At 39.8% G+C, this 22,306-nt stretch overlaps 1 protein-coding gene across 4 annotated transcripts in view; it reads left to right on the top strand.

Moving 5' to 3' along the window:
• Positions 1–22,306, top strand: part of sgcd (sarcoglycan, delta (dystrophin-associated glycoprotein)) — a 323,685-nt gene that overhangs the window by 247,015 nt on the left and 54,364 nt on the right. For all 4 annotated transcript variants that reach the window (XM_088089010.1, XM_042498784.2, XM_088089011.1 and 1 more), the window contains one exon: positions 169–288. In XM_088089010.1, the coding sequence (XP_087945136.1) occupies positions 169–288 (120 nt within the window). The remainder of the gene's footprint in view (positions 1–168; positions 289–22,306) is intronic.

The raw sequence follows: 22,306 nt of genomic DNA, 5'->3' as shown, positions 1-22,306 counted from the left end.
AGTAAAGTTTGAGTATTCTTTTGCTTAAGTCAGCGGGTCCTGCAGGACACCTTGAATGTCTTCCACCTGGATGCATTTTAAATGTTCAAATACGGAGTTAATTCAGTAAGAAATCAGCTCCAGTCGCTCCTCTTTGATGTTTCCTCTCTTTCTGTGTGTTCGGTTCAGGATCCAGTGGATTTAAAGCACGAGGCAAGATGTTTGAAGTCAAATCCACCTCTGGGAAGCTCCTCTTCTCTGCCGACGAGCAGGAGGTGGTGGTGGGCGCCGAGAGGCTCCGAGTGATGGGTGAGTAACCAGCTGACGTGTACGGAAACTGGCCGGCTGTTAGGATAAAGAGCCACGTCAGGGTGTCAGGATCTCCTCCTTCTACGCCAAAAAGATGTAGCAGGATTTAGGGTCAACTTTATTTAACTTTATTTTTTCTTAAACCACATTTAAGAAAAATGACAAATAAATCAACCTTGTACGTTGTGAAATCAAAGTGAATACATCTGCTTACTGCTGTTGGTGGTGTCCTGACAGGACATTTTGTTGTACTATAGCTGTGACTGTGGGTCTAAGTTTGGCTGTGGTTTGTTTGATACTGGATCCAAGGAGTTTAAGCTGCTTCTTATTGTGGAACTCAACTTTGGCTTACCTTAGATTTTTAAGGAAATGAAAGCTGCAATTTTTTTATGTTCATTTCTTTGGAATTGAAGTCTTATTTCGTTATACCTCATATCAGTTCATTATACCAACTGGAAATTGTCACTTCATCTATTCCAACTGAAAACCACAACGACTTTGTCTGTCTCTTTGTCTCTGTCTCTTTCCCTCACACACACACACTCACACACTTCTGTAACTGAGCTGATGTGTCACACTGACATACAATAAATGCAAAGTGGAATAATGTAGCGCTTATATTAGCATGATAAGCAGTCAGTGAGGAGAGCAGGGTTCAGATCTGTGCAGGTAGTACTCGTGTATGAGAGGAGTAAGATGACAGCTAGCAAGACAGGATGATTTTTAAGCTTTTCCAGGAGATGGTAAATTAAAGCTGGGGGAAGAGAATGATGGCAGAGAGCTCATACTTACCAACAGGAGTCAAAGAGGAGAAGGTGACGCGTAGTCTTTAGACAGGACGTAATAAGTGATAGAGTTATTTTGACTGCAGCGGTCAGTCCAGAGCAGAGGGCGTAACTGAGGAGAGCAAAGGCAAAATTAGTCTGTGCACAGGAAATGGCAGATTTAAGCTTAATGTTGACTTTCCGTTTCTGTGGTCCATGGGACAAGACTGGTGCATAAACCTAGATGTGGGTGCTCGACATTTTTAGCATTCAGATATGGTGATATAGTTGTAGACTTTTGTCTCTGATAACTTTAATGAGCTCTAGAATTTTTAAAGAAAACAGCATACGCCACAACTTGAGTCCAACAATACATAAATACTGCATTGGTGAATTATTATTATTACAGTGACCCTCAGTGTGTTCACTGCGAAGAGAATTGTCTCAATAGTGTGATGTTTTATAAAGGAGGACAGTTTAACTTACTTAAAATGGGCAGAGAATTTCTCTCTCAAAAAAAAGAGTGAAATAAGCCTGTGCGTAAATGTTGTCCGCCCCTCTAAATGCTATGAAAAAAAGTTGATAACAGCAGCTGTTTGGACAGTTGAATGCATTACTTTAATGATTAGCATTCTGCATATCTGGCAGCATGTATTGACTTACAGAGACATGATCTTTGCAACTTCAAAGCAGGATGCAAAGATCAGAGTAACACGTTATTGACAGGTTTTGCTACATTAAGTTTGGGAAAACAACTTTTTGAACACATTTTTAGCATCTTATTTATATATATCTGTGTGTGTGTGTATGTGTGTGTGTGTGTGAGTGCGAGTGCGAGTGCATGTGAGTGCGAGTTTGTATTGGCTGACCGTCCAGCAGCTCAGTGAGGTTTACGAGGTCACCACTCAGCTTTGCTGGAAAGTGATGATGTCATGTCGGAAAGGATTTATGTAATAGCCATCAATGAAAAAATTTTGTTATTCCATAAATTCATTTTGATGCAAAATGTCCAGGTTCTTGGACAATTTGTTGCATCTGTTTTCCATGTAAGTATTTGCTGGAATTCAGCCAGTAGAATGAATGTTTGCATATGTGGTCGCATCAAAAGACCCTTGGCTGTAATAAGAAAGTTATACTGAGAAGTTGATAATGATATCACTGAAGATATGCACTTATATATACAATATACAGTATATTACATTGCTTCTCCATGTGGAGCAGACAGCAGGGCTTTCAAACATGAGAAATGCCAGTGAAGACTTTCTCCAGCCTTAAAACTCTCTGTATTAATTAGGTTTAAAGAAGTCAGCCAACCATGCTGCATGAGGACAGATTTAATCATTGCTTCTTTCTTATGATTTTTTACACTCACTCATACAGCAGGATAATTAGGAGGGAACTAAAATAACTTGCAGTGAACATAATTAAGATATATATAAAAAAAAAAAAAATAGAGAATCGGCTGGATGTTAAGCCCCAGCCAAATAACACACACATCTTTTTTCTGAAGCTGTGATATCTTTGATTCACAGTTGATCTCCTTTTCTTTTTTTTTTACATCCGTTTCATTTTCTAATTCCTTGTCTTTAATTTCTTCCTCTCCTCCCTCCTACTTAAAAAAAAACTATTTTCTTCATCTCATTCCTGTTTCCTCTCTCACATCATTCACTATTATACTTCCATCTGCCATCATTCACCATCACTCTTCCATCCGCCCACCCGTTCATCAATCCATCCATTCAATCTCATTAATAGATAAACAGATATTTGAAGTGCCTTCCTCTTGACTGGGCCGCACATTTCCACTTAAGAGCTCCCATGGGTGCACTATCTCTCTCTCTCTCTCTCTCTCTCTCTCTCTCTCCCTCTCTCCCTCCCTCCGACTTTCTCTCTCTGACACACACCTTTTAGAGCCCTCTGTGCGAGCAATCACTCTTCATCCTCATCTACATTCATTTACATCCTTTCCAGCCTCACTGAGTCAGAGTTCATTACTGTCACCCACCTCAGCAAAGTGCTGCTCTTAACAGAGGGAGACGCAGATGGAGGGTGCTGGTGGTTTGAGGGCGGGGAGTAACAAGTAAGTACAGGTAGCGTTGGGAGTTGGTTAATAGAAGGGAGTTGTTTTTAGCGTAGTATTTATTTTAAAGTCAAAACTCTTTAGAATATTCACCCATTACTGTCTCTTCAAACTTTTAACTGTCACAGCAGTCTGACATCAATAAACACAACAAGCCTGTGTTTACTGAACCAACTGCTGTGATCACTGTTGCATGATGTTCACACAGGCACTTGTGGGTCCTCTTTGATTTCCAACTTGAAACTGGAAGAACACGCAAAAAGGGTTTTAGAAGATTTCTTGGATGGCAGTAAGTCTGAGCAGACAAAGAGAAACAGAAGACAACTTTAAACAAAACTTACAGAACCAAAAAAAATATTGATACAACCAACAACCAGTTAATTTCTGTTTAGTTCATGTATTTTTTAATTAATTTTTAACTAAATTTTTTTGATTCTTAACAGTAAAGGTGTAACAGGCTAGCATTAGAATAAAGCTCAAAACATCCATTAGGAGCATACTTAGATCTTGACTTTGATGGGGGGCACAAGATATCTAAGACCTTGTAAGTAATGGCGTAAAGCTGTAAGGTTTATCCAGATTAGAGTGTAAATAGGAAGATCTAGGCATCACCAAAATCATAGTGATTCATGCCCTCCCCGGGCATGAATCACTGAATATCAACTTTAAATTTAGTATAGCATTTATGTCACTGAAATGCACTGTAGCACACCATTACATCAGTAAATGCTTTGGCTGGTTGGTGATGTCTTGCTAACTCATGTTTAAAACAATGGCGGCTTTACAGTTATATGATAAGCTAAAACATGTTTCTGAAGACATTTGAGGTGAGAAATATGCAACTCAGTAACAGACTCTTGGTTTATATTTCATGAGCACTGCATAGTTTTACAAGTTGATCTCAGTTTTCCAGCCTCCATTTTCACACTTTTGAGTTTTTATTGCTAAACACAGCACTAACGTGTTTTTCTAAGAACATTTTTAGTAAGAAAAAGGCAGATTTTGTTCGGGGGGGGAGGAGAGATTTCTGGGCACAGGTTAGATTCAGTAAAGTCTTACCAAAATTCAATGTCACATTCATTGTTTTGATACAAATCTGGTTGAAAATTGGCAAACTATTCCTTTAAAAAAAAAAAAAATCAACATTGACTTCAGGACACAATCACCAGTCTCCTGGGTGAAAGTCCTGTGCTTTTTTTACCCATCACTTCTACTACAGTTTTTTGTTTTTTTTTTGTCAGTGAGATTGGGCTGGAATTTTAAATGACTGCAGGTCTGTCTGTCCTATTTTAATTAATACAGTCCAAGAGCTAATCATAAAAACCATGCTTACAGTCTGTGCCCTCTGGAAACAGACATGAGGGGACCAGAATGAGAAAAAAAAAGTATTGAATTCAGTCTTTCACAGCAGTTCAGACAGTTGAGGTGAGAACACTAAAAAGTCATTGGGAGCAGGTGTAGGTAGAGAGTCAGAGCAGAAACACAGAGGGAGAGAGTGCCAATGATTTGCCAATTACTCCATTTATCTCCACAGCCGTTTGATGAGGCCGCTCAGGGCTACGGGACTAATCAAACACCTTGGCAACCGCTGCCTCAGCAGACAGCGACAGGCCTTTGAGTTCCCCAAAAGATTCTGTTGTGTTAAAAGTTTCTATGTGACACCTGAGTGTATATTCATGTCCCTGATTGTTTTATTTTTATGTGTTTGCATGTGCCTTTGTCTTTGAACCTGATGAGAACTCTCATCTCTAAATAGCTGCAGCAGGTCTTCATTTGAATTTTTTCAATATAGCTGCCAGGACAAGGTTAATTTATTGTCATCCTACAACGCAGGGTTTGCTGTATTCCCTTTATGAAACACAAGAGAAAAACAAAGCAAAACAGAAAGATAAAAAAAGATTCTGATACCTGAATCCTAGTACCATTGCCAAAACAACAATCTTCTCTTTTTTATCTTTAACAAAACAAACCCAAACATCTAAAATTCACTCGGGTTTAATTTTGTCTTAATATCACACAAGAATTTTGACAGACAAGTACAGGCAAAGTAAATACAGTCTTTAAATTAGTTAAATGGGGAATCAAATCAGTATTTTATCAAAATATACAGTCTACATGTCAAATAACCAAAGAATCTTACCAAGCATGCAGTGGCAGTTGTATGTACCTCCTATGTTTCCATATTCAGATACTACAGAAATGGTTTGGTCAGTACTAAGTATTGTAGTTTGTGTGTGAATGACATGGTTTGTTGCTTTAACAGCGATACATAAGCTTTTTCTCCTAAGATGGGCATACACTGTTTGATTTCAGCCTTATTTAGAATGCTGTATAAGTCCAACTCCCATCATAGAAGTTAAAGCCAAATATCACTTTTATGTGCTCACACTATACAGTCTGATTATCAAGCTGTGACTCTAGTGATCACACTGTACGTGTAAAATAGACAAACCAGTCTGTCAGCTCCTGCAGACTGTTCTAGCTATCAACAGTTGTCAATAAAGATTTGTTTTAAAGCTCCAGGGCTGTAGGAAGGCAGAATGCAGAAGCACAATAATGTGGAGACAGCCATCCTAAAAAAAGCTGGAAAAACTGGTCAGTACAAATTTTGATTCTGTCTTTCTTTTTGTCTCCCTCTCTTTCTTTTGCTAATTTTCTCATTGTCCATCTCTCTCTCTCTCTTTCACATACGCATATGCAAGTTAAAAAGTTAGCAGCACCAACAAACTAGCTGGGTTTTGGTTACACTGTGATTTATTGAGTGAGGAAAAAAAAGGCACCGACCTGACATTTAGCTCTGATTTAAGTGTACAAGACGACCCACTAAAACATCTGACATGTCAGAAGTTCATTTGAACGTTCAACAGACGATCAGAAACAGTTCATGATCGGTCCTTGCGCTCCTGTATACTGCAGGGCAAGCAACGGCTTACAAAGCTGGAATTTTGCCACTTAAATGTCTGTGCAGTTCAAATTCACCTTTAAGTACATAAGATTTGAGTATGTTTGTGTCTAAATGCATACTTTGTGTATGCATTTGCAGTAGGCATTTATCTGGGCATGTGCTCCTGTCTGTGCAACACACAGAAGTGAAACAGCAGCTGTCAAAGCCCAGATCGGACCTGAGGACAAGCTGCTATCTGTCTACTCATCCCTTTGACGTACAAAGGGACTGCAGAGGCTTTTAAAGCTGCCACATGTCATTACCAAGTCCTTCCTTCCCAACCAATAAAATGCATAATTATATCCTGCATATAACTTTAACTGGCCCGACTGAGGTCATTGGGAATCCATGATACTGCTATCATTGGCTTCATTATGGCTTCTACAGCTATTTACAGTCCAGTCAGACACGTCGACTGGTTCCCAGCAGACAGACAGTAAATGAGAACACACAAACAGGGAATATGATGATTGGCTGGGTCAAATCATAGTTAAAATACTTTCTTTATGGTTTGTCTGAAACCACTTTGGCTGCAAATAGGTTTGTTACATGGGGGAATGTGCGAGGAGGTGTAACACATAGATAATCACAGAATTGTTATTGCTCAAAGGTATGACGTTATGAAGAAATGCTAATTCTGGAAGACTGGAGCTCAGCAGCTTTCCCTTTTTCCTTCCGGTCACTACAAATAGCAATCCACATGGGACAAACAAGCCTAAGTCCAATTTATCGCTCACTTTTTGCAGTACCTTTACAAAATCTTACAAAAAAAGGTAAATGCTTTTTGACAATCCATCCAGGACCTTGATGTGATTTTGTTAGTAGGAATGGTATCCAAAAAATTCTTGCTTTATGGATCTGTCAAGTCCCAACGATGTAAGTTTAGTGAAAAAATGAAGGGCAGCAGCTTTGTACAGTAGCAGAGGTTTGTAAGTCACTGGGTCAGCTGATATTCCCTCCTGCACCCGCTCAGACCAGCCTCGAATCAAACTCCAGTTCCAAAATAAGCACTGCTCACTCATGCGATGTGTTCATGCTGTTTTTCCCCTCAGAGCTCTGGAGGAAACTGCTGAGCAGCCGACTGGACTGATAAATACAGTATACAGCTTATAGCAGAGTGGACAAGGCCAGAGGTATTTAAACTTTTACAGGCAGAGAGCCCACAGGGAGAAATACAGGAGTCACCTTGGTGTTCAGGATCAGAGTCATGTTAACATCTCTGCTTTGGAGAGGAGCAGCGGGAGGAAAGCAGGTGGCGACTTTTACAACACGGCATTGTTTTAATGAACATGACCAGACTAATATAGTTACTTGTCGGGCTGTGGAGACTAAAATGTGTTGTTAAGGGGAGTTCTTGGTGATGGTTATATGTACTAAATTCTTGACTTGTACACTTTAGACCAGAGTTTGTGTCTTGTCTTATGCTTCAAGGCAACATCTCTATTTGCATTATTCAACCGCAAGCTTTCTTTAACCAAGAGCTGCCAAAAAAAAGATGTTAAAGCTAGATAAGATTGGGCAAAACGCCCATGAAAATCTTTCAGTATATTGTAAGTCAAGTGGTTTGAGAGAACACTAGACATCTGCACCCCCTCTTGGCGCTTGTTTTCAGGCTTTCGAAAATCTGGTCTGTAGCGGGAGACTTTGTCCGATCACAGGTCATTTCAGAGAGAGGGAGTTCTTAATGGCTGCTCTACAATGCAGATGCACATGTACTTAGATGGTGAAAGCCTGATTCGATGGTGTAGAATCCTACATGGAAAGTTGCTACTCGAGCATTTGCAACGACTGCATACACTGTAGAGCAAACAAAAAAAATTATAAGATAGATTTATCAAAAATAAGGTAAAAAAAAGTCTGAAGAGAAACAAAACATATAGTGGCTATGTTGGCCAAGCGTTTCAGAGATGGGGAGAACGTGTTGTTAACAGTTTCACCTTCTGCCAAGCCGAAAGCTCATGGCTGCAAATAATTCAACTTCATGTTGTAAAACTTGCTAAAAACTTGATCACATTATGTCATCTGAAAGGCTTCACCTCTGGCTATGTTAAGTCACAATCAGCTAATGCAAACCACAGCTCGTAGAGGCCTGACCCCAGACTGTTTTGACTCCCCACCAGATTGTCTGTTGCTGCCCTTTCACAGGCTAGACCCGGATGGTTACACCCGGTTACACTGCAGGAATCTGATTTGCTACAGGCACTGACTGAAGATCCGTTTCCAGAGCTGCTGGACATTCACTTTATAGTGCCAGGGACAGAGTTGGAGGAACTGTGGGATGCAAAAGCTAGCAAATTCTTGTCTCATTTGTTGTCTTATACAGAGAGAGTGAGAAATAAGATTAGATAAATCATTGTGTGTGAAACTCTGGGTTACTGTATGAAGCACATGCTCTTGCTTGTCTGATGGGAGGGGCCTAGGATGGCGAGGAGAGAGCTGCAGGAAGAGGGTGTATTTTAAATCTGCCAATTTTCTGCCTTTTTCAGGGAACCACCTACCCCAGCTTTAATCATTCTTTAGTTGCCAGACCTGCAAATGCAATGTTGCAGAAACATTTAATATGACCATTATGTCTTCTCGGAAACATATTAGCCAGTGTAAATGAGTTGTATATGAATGTAATCTGAAGACATGGTTGACTTACCCGAACAGGGATTTTTCCGGACGCGTGTCATCAGAGGGGCTGAAACATTGAGTGCAATTACAAACCTTTAGGTAAGAAATTAATTGGCCTGCATTTGGAATTAAAGCGGGGTTGTCAAAGTTGAAGGTAAACATGTTCATGGTTCAAAAGCATACACTGAAACAGTTTTATGGACATGAGCTCCTGTAGTCCTTCTTTCATTTTCCACCTCTGCATTTCCTTTATCATAACCTTATATTTTCAAAAATGATCCAGAGTTTCCAAGGGCCCCACAACATAATGACATCACCTACTGATATATTTTCTTTCTTTTCTTTTTTTTTTTTTGTTGTAATTATAGTGAGACCCCTGTCATTACCCTTAATTATGTCTCGTTGACCGACTCATTCAGAATGAATTTGGCCCCAGATAATAGTAGCATACAGACTGTAGGGGGAAATAGTGAGCAGAGGAGAAAGGAATAGGAAAAGAAAGGTGAGGAGAGAGAAAGGTAATTTTAAGAGAGACTTTACCCCGCCTTTCTCCAGTCGAGACATGTTATCAGCAGCCGGTCTGCTTTGATGCACTCACTAAGTAATTACCACCCCACATTATGGTACTCAGCCTCTTTCATATTCTGCATAGGCAAATCAAGGATGGCTGGATGATTACAGAAAAACATTGTGAAAGAAAAAAAATGTTTTTCTTTCTTGTCTACTTTCAAATATGTAGCATCGTTCTGCAGAGACTTTGTCTTCTCTGGTAGTCTGAGATGAGAGTCAGGCAGCTCTTTGGTGAAAATCATGATCAATGATAAATCCATGTTCAGATTTGGCCACTTTTATAACCTCAAAACACATTTAGCTACAGGATGTTACTCATCAAGAGATCAAATCATTCATAGAAACCTTTTTTAGGGAATACATCAAAGCTTTTAGCTCAAAGATAATATTTCAAAGGTGCTTTTTTTTTTTAAGGTTTAAAGGACTGTTGTTTTTTCTGATGTTAGTTGTCCATCAGTTACTAAGAGATGACAATAAGCAACTACTCCCTTTGTTTTGTACCTGGAATCATTTTATTCTTCTGATCTTGCACACCTAGAAATGTGATCTCCACAGGCAACTGTTTAAAACACGCAATCTATGTCTATTACAATTCTTCGCAATGACTTTTAAAGCTGTAGTGGACACAAAAATACATTTAATGAAGATAAATTAAATCCAGACACTAGAGATTTTTCGCCCTTATATTTCTCATCTGCTTGAAATTAACTGGGAGTCATGGTCATCACATAAATCAGGAAAAATTAAAGACATGGTATTATAAATCTGTGACATGTTACTCTGTATGCTTCAATATATGCAAGTATCAGCCTGTTCTCATTTGGAACTTGTAGAATTGCGTCGCTTTGCCAGTGCTTTCAAGAAAGTGACGTCAAAAGGCACCTTTCGCTTGTGCGTGAAACAATGCTGGGTGAAAAAAAAAAAGAAGTTGGCCGGCCAAAACCAGTCATGGAGTTATCATACGCCAGCATGTGCGTTTGTTGATGTCCCGGCACTGGTTGCCATGTGCTGTTGTTACCTAAACATAACCACGTGCAGCGCCATCCTACCATGTGCATTTGTTGATATCACAGAAGTGACAGCCTGGAATGTAAACAGCAGATGCGGATATTTAGAAGCGGATGTCCACTGATAAGCTGCAATATGTGATGACTTGGGATGAGAATATGTTGCAAGTAGACCTACACACATTATGAACCCAACTGACTACCAAGTTTAAGTTTAGGAATACCACATACTTTATAGGTCAGTTTAAAAGTCCTGAGTAGTACCACTCAGCCTGTGTGTTGCATGACTTCATCTGTGGCTCTGGAGGAGCTTTGTTAACTCTGAGTAAATAAACTTTATGATGTCATTAATGTCTGACAGAAAACCTTCATAGAAGTGTTTCAGCTGTGCATGGATGCACTATGAGATCTGGATACTGGACCCCAGGACAATGCCTATTTAGTCAAATGAGAACTGCTTTCCTGGCACATATGATAAATACGTTTATTCTAAGGCTGTTCCCAGCCCATTGACTTTTCATCATGATGACATCATAGATTTAGAAATGGCTTTTCTCAGCTTAAGGAAATACATTTTAATAATAAATCTATATCGATCATTTCTTTAAAAAATATAGTCATAGTTAACCTTGTTTGAGGTGTTTTGTCAACAGTTTTACAGACATCTCTTTCACAATGGCGGTCTGTTTCTTTTTGAACCAAACTGGAGTGTTTTGACAGCAAAACTATGATTTTAACTTTTCGATTGAAACAAAATTCAGTCAAAGCTGAATTTGAATCCTCTCTCTGTATAGTCCAGGACATCTTACCAGATAACAGCAGCAGTTCAGCTAACATGCAGAAAAGAGTAGGACTGAGGCAACATCTGCATCTCCCACTCTGGTCCCTCAGCGCACCGTCTGAGGATGATCCGATGAAACTGGTATCAGAGTCAGAGTTTTTCGGATGGCAGATGGACCAGACCATGCCAGATTCGTAACTCTTTAACAGCTTCTTTGTATAATGTAACAGTCCAAACTGAAAGACAGTAAAAATATTAAATATTAACTCAAATACTCTAGAGAGAATAAGAAAGATGTGTATTACCCTGAAAGGCTACAAATAAATCTTTAAGTGGTGTGATTTTATAAACTGCTTTTAAAGGGCAGACCTCTGGTTGAACTCTGTGGATTCAGCTGGTAGCAAATCCTCCTTTTTAATATGTTTGGCTGAACTTTGAACTCAGCTTACTTTGTGTCACTTTAAACCAGCTGCAGAAGACGTGGATCTGCAGAATATGTATGTTCATGTCGTCCTTTCATTACCACTGCAGGAAATATGAAAGTGTGATACTGTTAATTTAATTAAAGGTTTCAAATTGAAAATGTCTATTTAACGTGGGATTACAGGGACAGATTAACCTCTTCTTCTGTAAAAGCCTCAGTAGCTTTCATGGAGGACAGTCCAGTGTGTTCAAAACCTCTGTCTTATTTTTGTTTTAGTTTTAGAAAGCACTTCGAACAGCTCAAGAATAGGATATGAATGCAGAATTTACACAGAGTTTATATTTGGTGTCCAGGCTCTGACGTTGTTGCTTCCCACAGGAGATCAGCACAGTAGAGAATAGTAGGTGATGATAATGCTGGTGTGGTAGTGGGGCTTTTTAAATGCCATATGAACAAAGCATTCAGCAGTAAAAGGAAGCAATATTATAGCTCTCAGGTGACCAGTGTGGCAGCAAGAGTGACCAATACACCGATGGCTTTAGTTCACCACCTTAGCCAAAAGGGTGAGTTGGATATGAGTTTCAGCGGACTCAAGTTGACTCCCGGAGTCAGCTCCCAGCCTTTGTTTTATTTGTGACATTAATATTTTGTTGGTTTTAAGTTGTTTCTAAGTAACCAAAATCCATCGTCTTCATCAACATGTCCCATGCCAATATCATCTTGATGTAGAATGACATTTAGTCGTGATGTATGGAGACCAAAACCCAACTTCTGTAAAACGTCATAATGTTAGCATCCACAAAATGTGAGATTCTAATATTATCAGACATTAAAAATATTGTCAACCTGATTTTTTTTCCAATGAAAATTTAACATCTGGTCTACACAAGAGTCCAGTGTCTCACTGATATCCTTTTGGTGTCCAATTCCAGTTGAGAGGTTACAAAACTACTTGGCTAGGTTTAGAAAAAAGGTCACAGTTTGGGTTAAAACAAGCGTGTTTGTTACATTGACTTTTGGTTTTACACAGGACATGAAGAGTGGTCTCCTGGGTGAGAGTCTTGTGTTTGTTTGAGTGGTCCACCACCCTGACCTCTTTCCTGTAAGGACTTTATCATACTTATACTAAGTCACCTGACCTCCTCCTTTGCTCCTGTCATAATTACTAAGGCCACTAGAGAACTTAAATATGGGCTGACCTATATGGCCATTTTTTGTGTGAGGGCAGGCCGCAGAGTACATACAGCAACATAATTATGTCTGAAGTGCAGCATCTGTTGCACATATTGTGTTGGGCTTTGTCCACAACATTAACTTTTAAATAACAAACAAATGAATGTAACTGAAAAGAAAACCTTTACGTTTTGTGACATATAAATTCAAGAGAGAAGAGAAATCAAGAAAAAATTAATTAGATGTTAAACTGGAATTCTTTATATATGTTCTACAATTGATTTCACAGTAAACTGAGCTTTGACCTGACCTAAATTTCTCTTGAGAGTAAGCGATAATTTTAATTGCAGCTTTGGATGTGAGATGCTCTAACCCAAGATTCCCCAATAACAGCAGCTCAAGTTCTGCCAAAGGAGTTAAAGCTGCAGGGCCAGATCATGTCGACCTGTTTAATATGTTGTTTAACAATGTATCAGCCCTTTATATGTCATATACCCAGCATCCTGTTCACTACATGTTCCCATCATGAAAAGGATATTCTATATGTTCACCTTTTTGACACATTGTACATTCTGCACTCTGCAGTCTCATTTTTAACAGGTAAGAAAACCAAGGCCAAATTAATAAGCTCAGGGGTCAACTATGAACTGTGAAGGAAAATAACTTTTTAGGTCACCTCATTAATGTGTAGGACACACCGTCTCTGAGCATCCATCGATGGAGTCCTGAACCTAAATTGGTGCAATCATTGCGGTCATGACCTCAAAAGCGAAATCTAACAAGAGCTCCCTGACAAAAAGACATCATAAAACCATCCATCCTTAAGGGAGACAGACAGGATAAACTTCAGGAAATTAATTGGAAAGTTTTTAAAAAGCAACACCTAACAAACAGAAACTCTTCAGTCCATCTACAGTTGAGCGCCGGGATTATTTTAACGGCACCTTTGACCTCAGCTTTCTTTCCTTCAGGCTCTGATTTATTCTCTGTCATTACTGAAACAGCACTGACCTTCAGCGGCTGTGAGCAAAGCTCTCCCACAGCTTCCACCAGACTCTTGATCACAGGGTCACGGCTGTAAAGGGCTCAGAGATCAGCTGCCCTCTGTACACTCGCTCCATGAGGTCTGACCCGCTCTTCCTCGGCTGTTTTGTAATGAGGGAACTCTGTTTGTGTTATGATGTTTTCCTCCCAACTGCTCGGACGGACCTGGTATTATTCCGCCCCTGTCTTCGCCTTGTGGACCCTCAGTAGCCTGAAGCTAACCTTGCATCAGCCTTTTGGCTCCAGGGTCGCCTCGGATGTGATGAGGCCTCTGTTGGAATATTTGCCCTTCGGAGAGTGCCTTTTCTTAGAACTGAGAGGACTTTTATTGCATTTCTTTTTTATGTGCTGAACCATTTTTCAGTGAAGACAGACAGAAAAAGTAGGACAAAAAGAGAGGGTGATAACATGCTGCAAAGATCGCAGGACAATTTTGAACCCAGGAAGTTAAATCGGGCCAATTGTCAAGCCCCCTGAGAAAGTCCTCCTGGCAGCAATCCTTCCAGGCTGCATGCTACTCTTTGAAGGGTTTGGACTTTTCTTTGTTACCAGTGCCAGTGGGCCACCTGTGTTAGGTACCAATACAAGACTAACTTAAAATACCTTACTCTGAGTAATATACATGTGTTTTGTTTTGTTTTGTTTTTTTCCTAGTCATGCACAATTATGAGCTAAAAAGTTAGCTAAAAGGACACATTCACAAACCTTTCCCTGCTGTTTTTTAACAAGGGATAAAGTTAGATCTTGATCATGTTTTTGCATACTGCTGTTTTCCCTTACTACCGTCATTGACAAAATAATCGTTGACCCAAATCATTTTTGGACTGGCCCCCTCTATGATAGCTGCCTCATGTTCTAGCCTCTGCCTGTCTTCTGAGTGCTAGTGTTGCTGGGTTTGTGCACACTGCACTAAAAAATAAATTACCCAATTATGTTTGAAAGACAAAACAGCTCAAGTCTCAAATCCTGAATACAAAGGCAAATCCCAGCACATTCTCATTTCAAACATATACTTTGTTGTGGGAGTCCAGTGTTCACTTGCCGTTTGAATGTGACATTTTATTCTATGCCTACCCATGTGCCTCATTCCAGTAATCCTAACCATCCATGCCAGCATGTGCATTTGACGTCCCAACGTTGGTTGCCATGTGCTGGTGTTGCCTAAACATAACTACATCCAGCATCATCCCACCATGTGCAATGGGGAAGATACAGGAGGATACCTTAAATGTAATATTTAGACCTGCAAGTCCACTTACAAAGCAGCAAAATATGATGTCTTGGGATGAGCAAGTTTTGCAAAGCCATGTTAGTCTATCAAGTCTCAAGTTTTCATTTTGCAACTTAGGACTGACTCAAATCAAGTCAAGTGACTTGAGTCCCCCACCTCTGTCCTGCTGTTTAATAAAGAAGATATCTAACAAATGTCCAAACACTTAGTCTGAACTAGGATTTAAATTTAAATAATGGTCCAATCAAAGAAAAAGTACAGGTTGAATCTGAGCAGGCAGTTGATGGGGTACCCAGCCTGACTACTAATAGGCTCTGCTTTGTTGCAATTACTGATGGCACAGGTCAGGGTAATGACCACAGTCCAGATAAGAACCTTCAGATCTTAACAAAGGAGAGACCGTTTACAAGCAGCCTGAGAGGAAGGTCTACCTCCGAGCCTCAGCCCAGGGTATTATATTCCCACAGGGATATATGTGATATTTATTCAGTTGCTAGCAATGTCACCTCCTTCACTGATTTTCAAAACATTTACCTGCCCTGCTGGTTTCAATAGGGATGGGTACAGAGATCCAACTTTGCATCTGAACAGATTCCATTTATATATGCACTGGAGAGTTATCATTGGTTATGCATTAATGCATATGCGTAGCAGTGTAGCTAAGCTTTAGGAAAGAAAGTAGTGAGACAGCACACTGTCATTAGTGCACCAAAATGTCTTGCAGGGAGGACACTTATATGTTGAAGCATTTTCTGCAGCTGTTATGAAAATGCTAGCCTGGCTTTAGACCTCTGAATCACATTTAACCAGTGATTCACCTTGTTTGGTGTGCTCACTGACAGATGTTTTCGAGAAACCTGTCACAAATAATGAAGGGCGTGAAACAAACTTGTGATTCATTGTGTTGTTAAATTATGCAGTGTCTTTGATTTTTGTAATCGTGGACAGAATCATCTAATGGAGTCTGTCAGCCTGGTTTATGAACATGCAGAGAACTTTCAACTTGTTAAGGGTAGAACAGAATTTTTATCTACTGGTACTGGTTCCTTATCAACCAGTACATACTGGGAACAATTTTAGTTTGCTACAACTCTGAACATTAAATGTGTTCTGAAGAAAGTGAATTAATTGCTTTTTCATTGTTTTTTTAAGTGGAGTAAAAAAACATTTCTAATAAATGACAAGTGAGTTCTTTTATTTCTATTAGTGTCCATTCAATAAAACAGTATCAGATTTTAGAAAATGACTATAAATTAACTGGTAGCCTAATTAGCCGGATAGCTTGTGACTTACATGCTCTTTTGAGGTTAAAAAATGATAAGGGCTCTCAGAGGTCCATGTTTCCCTCGAATATTTGATTTTCACAGCTAAGAAAGTTTTCTTATGACCTCAGGATCCACAATTGAGATGCAGCTCTGAGGCCACAGGTTTCAAACTTCAGTCACTGCGGGGACATATTTTTAGAACATTATGCAATAAAATCCTCTCATTTTAAAAGAGATCTAAGTATCTTTTATGATTTTCCATTGCATTAAATTTATATTTTTAGCACTATGGACTGAAAGTACCATAAATGACAGTATTACACGTTGTCAGTGGCAACATTACATTATCAAGTTCATATTACAGGACTGAGCACAACATTTCTAAACTGTTTGGAGGCCTGTTTGAGTTTTAGTGCAACACACTATTAAACATATTGGTCTGTGGTAAACCTCAACTAACAGTTCAGCACTTGGGAAAATATCTACCTTCACAAGAAACTACCTGGATGATCTTCATCTTTATGTCACATCCAACCTCTCCCAGGCTCAGTCGTATATCCGCCCAGAAAGCTTCAGTCTCTCACTTTTATAACCAGCCCTCCTTCCCTCAGAGTGGACACCGTTAAGCCGTAATAAGACCATAAAAGACACCTCAGAGTTACTGCGTAGGGGGACGTCACGGCAGAGAATTTATTCAAGGCGAGACAGAGGCAGCCTACATTTCATGGTTTTATCTGGAGTGAATGGGGAATGTGCTAGTGTGCGAGCAGCCATTGGATTCCTGTCAGCTGACCACGTTAAGGAGATGATGAAGAATCCACTAAACTCCAGTGACTGCAGAGCTACTGATCTCTGTGTGTGTGTGTGTGTGTGTGTGTGTGTGTGTGTGTGTGTGTGTGTGTGTGTGTGTGTGTGCGTGCCTGTGCGTGCGTGCGTGCGTGCATGTGTGTGTACAACTGCTCATCTCTGCTGCATTGGATGTCAAGTAGACCTATAAAATGAGTAGCAAACCAAGGAGACACTTGTAAAATCCTCAGTTTTGGAGATGGACATCATGTTAAATGGTGTTTGTTTAGTTGTGAAGTGAATGTCAGCAGCATGACAGGAACATTAAAAAATACAGTAAAAAAAAAAAATAAATAAATAAAAGCATGGTCTTGGTGTCCTTCAGCATGTTAAAGTTTACTGAAAATGTGCTGTGACTGCATCATTGCGAGTATAGAAGTTGCCCAATGCTCCACCCACCATGGGAAACATAATTGAGGGCTAAAATTGCGGTGCAGAGTTTTTTTGGGTTTTTTTGGATTAGGTTTAGAGTTTAGGTTAGCATAAAAGGGTAATTCTGCTGGTATTTTGTAAAACTAGGTATCCATTTCTACCAGCCATGTGAGCAAGTCAAGCGAGCATGTCAGCAAGGGGGCTACATAAAGCTCCAAATTTAGGCTACATTTTGGCGAGGGAACACCTGGCATGGCCAAGGGGTCTCTTGCAGTTTCACTTTTGAATCTGAATGAATAACAGCCACAATGTAAGCATTTTTTTTTTCTTTTAGATGTGTTTCCCTTTGTATCAATCTGTACCCCTTCTCTAAAATTGGAGATTTTTGTGGGTCTGTGAACACAGCACAGGCAGAGCTCTCCATGAGTTTTTTGGGGTTGGGGTTTTTCCTCAGCACCATTGTGTAACTTGTGGGGTGGATAATTGATCTATTGTTCCATTAAGAGCTGATCAGATTGATGGATGAGAGGAGCAGCTGCTGTGAGTGAATGCAAACTTTTAGACCGAGTAGAATAAATCGTAAGTTTAGCTTTCAATGCACCTGACATTCTTCTGCTCTGCCTGTGCCCAGAGTGCACTCTGTGCTCTGCTAGTGTGATTCAATCAATCACCAAACAGTGCATATACTCATGTATTTCAGCTGTACTCTAATAAATGGTAGAGCTCCAAAAATATTAAACCTATTTGTGGTGGCAGATGGCTTAATCATGATGGGCTGCACATGATTAACCCTGCACATGATTAGTAATATTAAGTGTAAAATAAGAAACCAAAGTATATCAGTCTGCAATTCCTTAACTGTCATATTGTCATATACTTCATCAGCATAATCAAAGTCCTTAGTTTCAGCTATGGCTTTTCATTTTGGTGTGCCACCCTAAGATTTTCTCTGGCTTTATCTGGACACTGGAAGAGAGCTCACCTGTCTTTAGAGACCTAAAAGGAAATAGTGTTCCATGTATGTTAAGGCACAGGTTTTTATATCTGTGTGTTTTTGTCCCTCACACCTGGCTGACTTCAGGTTTCGAGGACATCTCCTGCAGCCTTGTTTCATGGCTGACATAAATTCAGGCGCCTGCGGTCATGAAGCCAGATTAGATTGTAAGCGTGGTGGAGGGAAGGCACTCTCTCCTCCCCTCTGCTCCGGGCGTCTGCAGCTGGCACAGACTCTGACAAACGAGGCACGTCCGAAAGCTCTCGCGAAGCCGTTTGCAAAGATCACGGCTGGCATTGTTTGTTTTCGAATAGCAGTTATATGTCAGTGACAGGCAGTCAGCATCCTATAGGCAGTAGAGGAGTGTAATGCGCTCCATGTCTTTATCCCCCCAACACGTAATGGGCCATCTGTGTGAGAGTGGAGGCGAGTGCAGTTAGTGTTAATGTCGTCATAACATCTAGCATGGAAGCATAACCGACAGCCATGATGCTGTTCTTTCAACACTGCTGGCTGAGTTTACTCTAAGGTGACTTTCACAGTCATCTAAGATCTGTTCGTGTCAAGAGGAACAAATGGGGAGGTGGGATAGCTCAAATAATGGGGGTGGACTATGGCACAATGTTGTTGAGTGCACTCTGTTGTAAGTTTCTAAGACTGTAGTGTTGTGATGTTGCCGAAGGGCATAGTATTGGTTTATATGAAAAGATGTTTCTGTTATTCTGTCTTTATACATGCAGACAGTTGACAAAAGAAACCTGAATAAATGAGTATAGAAACATAAATGACGTTTCTTTTATATAGTCAGTGTAAAAACACAAGTGGATGTGTATTGCAAATGGAAACAAAAGCATGTCCCTGCAACTTGAAAAAGTTGCGCAAATAAAAAGTTCATAGTGCAAGCCCATAAACAAATACTATCTGTACTTAAAAGTTTTATCAGGCTGAGTACACCTAAGGAGGCCAAAAATAGCACACTGAAAAACCACCTTAGTGGGCAGTGTCCCATCATTTCTATCACCATCTGCTGTAACCCTTCAACATTGCAGCTCCGGGTACTGTGTCATGTCCCAAGCTCCCATTGGTTCAAAGAGCGTGTCCAAGCCTCTTTTTAACAGCCTTGGAGTAAAGGAGGATGACGTATAAAGACTGAAAGTCCCTGTAAGTAGGCCAGTTAGGGTGGTAGATGGGTCAGACAACACAGGGCTTTCCCCCTGGAGGCTGGTATTCAGAATTATAAGACCAAGTGAACTATAAGTCATTGCATCCTGGGTTTAGAGCCATGCATGATGATTGTGATTGGTCTAAAGAAATAAAAACAACCCAGATTATTTTTTTACCTTATTGCAGCATTTTGATGGTTCAGCCAAACCATTCTCCAGCACTGGCACAGCACATACGAAGTGTGGAGATAGTTCTGGCTATGTGAGACCTGTGACTGGTCATGTGACTAGTTATGGGGTTGGGGTTTGGATCTGGAGAAAAATAACAGACCTAGAGATCAGTTGGAATATCACACAACACAGGCGCACTCCCTCCAAACATGTTGCCGATGTGTATACTGCAACCGTCTGTACAGCTGGTACATCGTGGTGAATAAACAGCCTGCACAAACAGTCCAGGGATCAAATTTTTATGTTCAGTCTGAACACACCTTTTGACGACACTCTCCACCACCATCATCATTATTATTTTTGACAAAATTGTGCTCTCTTGTTTCCACCCACCTTTACTGTATCTTCTCTTTTTTTCAAATGCCAAATTATTTTTATCTCAAGTAAAATTTTTCTTGAAATATCGAATTTTTTCCACTGGCATTTTCACTTTTTTTCTCATGTGTAACAGATGGTTGGAGGAATATATATCAGAAGATGTTAGTCATTTTCCAGTCTCGACAATTAAATCATATCAAGTGACTACAAATTGGATTCCGACCCGAGGTTTAGAAGCTAAGATTGAGGCCCTCACATTGCCTTCCTTCACCTCTGCTTGTTTCACTTCTACTTGAACAGCTGCAGAGACGCTGATTAATGCACACACAGGAAAGCAAACATGAACAAACACAATTCGTCCCACCTACACATCATGTACTAATTGTCAGGATGTATCTTCTTTGTTGTTGTTGTTGTGTAAATACTCTGCTGCTTGTCATTTGCCCGAGTGCTGCCCTCATTTGTGTTTGTGTCTGCCATATGGCTCTCTTATTATCATTCTAACAGCCACTGATTGAATGGGAGGGATACAAATTGTGGATTTTACCATAAGTAAATGATTGAAAATTCAGACTAGATTTAGGCTGAGTGTTCAGAGAAAGTTTGGTTGTATCTATTTGTGTAGTTCTTCCTAGTCTCTGCATGTAATTAGCTAGATCATCTGTATAATGTACTGTATTCATTCAGTATTACTACAATCATTGATTTATTTATAAAATTGGGAAAGAAACACCTGATTAACAAAAGTGAAACCATGATTTTACATAGAAAAAATAAGGATTTCATGGACATGTTAAGTGTTGGAGTCCATTGTATCCTGAAATCATTCTCCATGCTATGTGCAGAGATCTGAGGCTAAAGCCAAACCCCAAAAACAACATTGGACTGTGAGGCACTTTTGTAGTGGCCACTCTCCAAATTGTAAGTCATGTGATGCCAACTTGCCTAACAGGACATTTTTCACTTTTTGTGGCTTAAAGACTCATGTCAGGAAAAAATTTTTTAAAAAAAGGCAGCACTTCTTGGATCTGACAGGGATGTGACACAAATTAATTTCCCAAAAGGTCAAGGCACTGGGCCTCATGAAGGTTAGACATTAAAAAGCCGAAACTAGCCCAGGGTTGAGCAACTGCACACAGAGACAAATGAGTTGAATATTGATGTGAGATTTCCACAGCCACATCAGACATCATTCCATCGGTGCTCATTGCTCAATAAATGTCAAATAAACTTGACTCTGATTGGCTGCACGTGACCATTAATTCCTGATAATGAACACAGTTAAACTGTATGTTCACTGTTCTAAAATAATGCTCTGGTTACAAAAGTATCATGATGATTTGTTTAATTTAAGAAAATCTTGATATTACAATGACATGGATAGCTGGATAGTCTAGACTAGAAGTCTCTCAGTTTGCCAAGTCACATCTAAGAGGTGTTATGGTTTTTTGAAAAACTTCAAATTTTGATTGTAAAATGCATGAAAATATAAATCAGAGGTCTTTTTTTGTTTGTTTAGCAAGTGACAAGTGTATAGGCAGGATGCTCAACACACTGGACAGTTCACAGCTCCCCACCGTCAATTGATTCCTGATAATGGACATCTAGTTTGGCACAATTCCTTACATATATGAAGTGCCCCAGCAATGACGTTTTACTGTAGGGACATCATCCTGGTTCCCTCGTCAAAAAACCTATAGGATTTTTCCATTGCAAAACAAACATTTATGATACTTTTACATTTTGTTCAGCAAGATAATCTTCACAAATGAACACCACTTTCATGATTTTTGAAGCCTAAATGCAGTCACTAGAAGTAAAAAGCCATTGCTAGGCTAAAACAAACTACACATCAGTCATATAGCGGTAAAGCTGTGTTCAGTGCGGTTCAGCATGATGATGTTCTGTAGTCTCATTTAGCCGCTCATTAGCAGCCACCTTGTTTGAGACACATTAAAACTTCAGAGTTGACAAGTGTGGTATTTACTGACATATTTCATGTCGTAGAACAAAACATGAAAGTTTCTTCAGCTTGTGTTAACCATAGACCTTATTTAAGGCTTCTAACCAAAAACCCGTTAAAGGAAAAAAAGAACTTTGAGACAAGGGTACCAGAGATTTCTGGGTTTTAGGACTCATTACTGGGGTTCTCAATACAGTACACAACCAATACTAGTTAATGAATAAAGACTAAA

The sequence above is a fragment of the Plectropomus leopardus genome, chromosome 15 (assembly GCF_026936395.1).
Source record: "Plectropomus leopardus strain MGB_pleo_1.0 chromosome 15, ASM2693639v1, whole genome shotgun sequence".
NCBI lineage: Eukaryota > Metazoa > Chordata > Actinopteri > Perciformes > Serranidae > Plectropomus > Plectropomus leopardus.
This window is presented reverse-complemented; position numbering and strand designations above follow the sequence as displayed.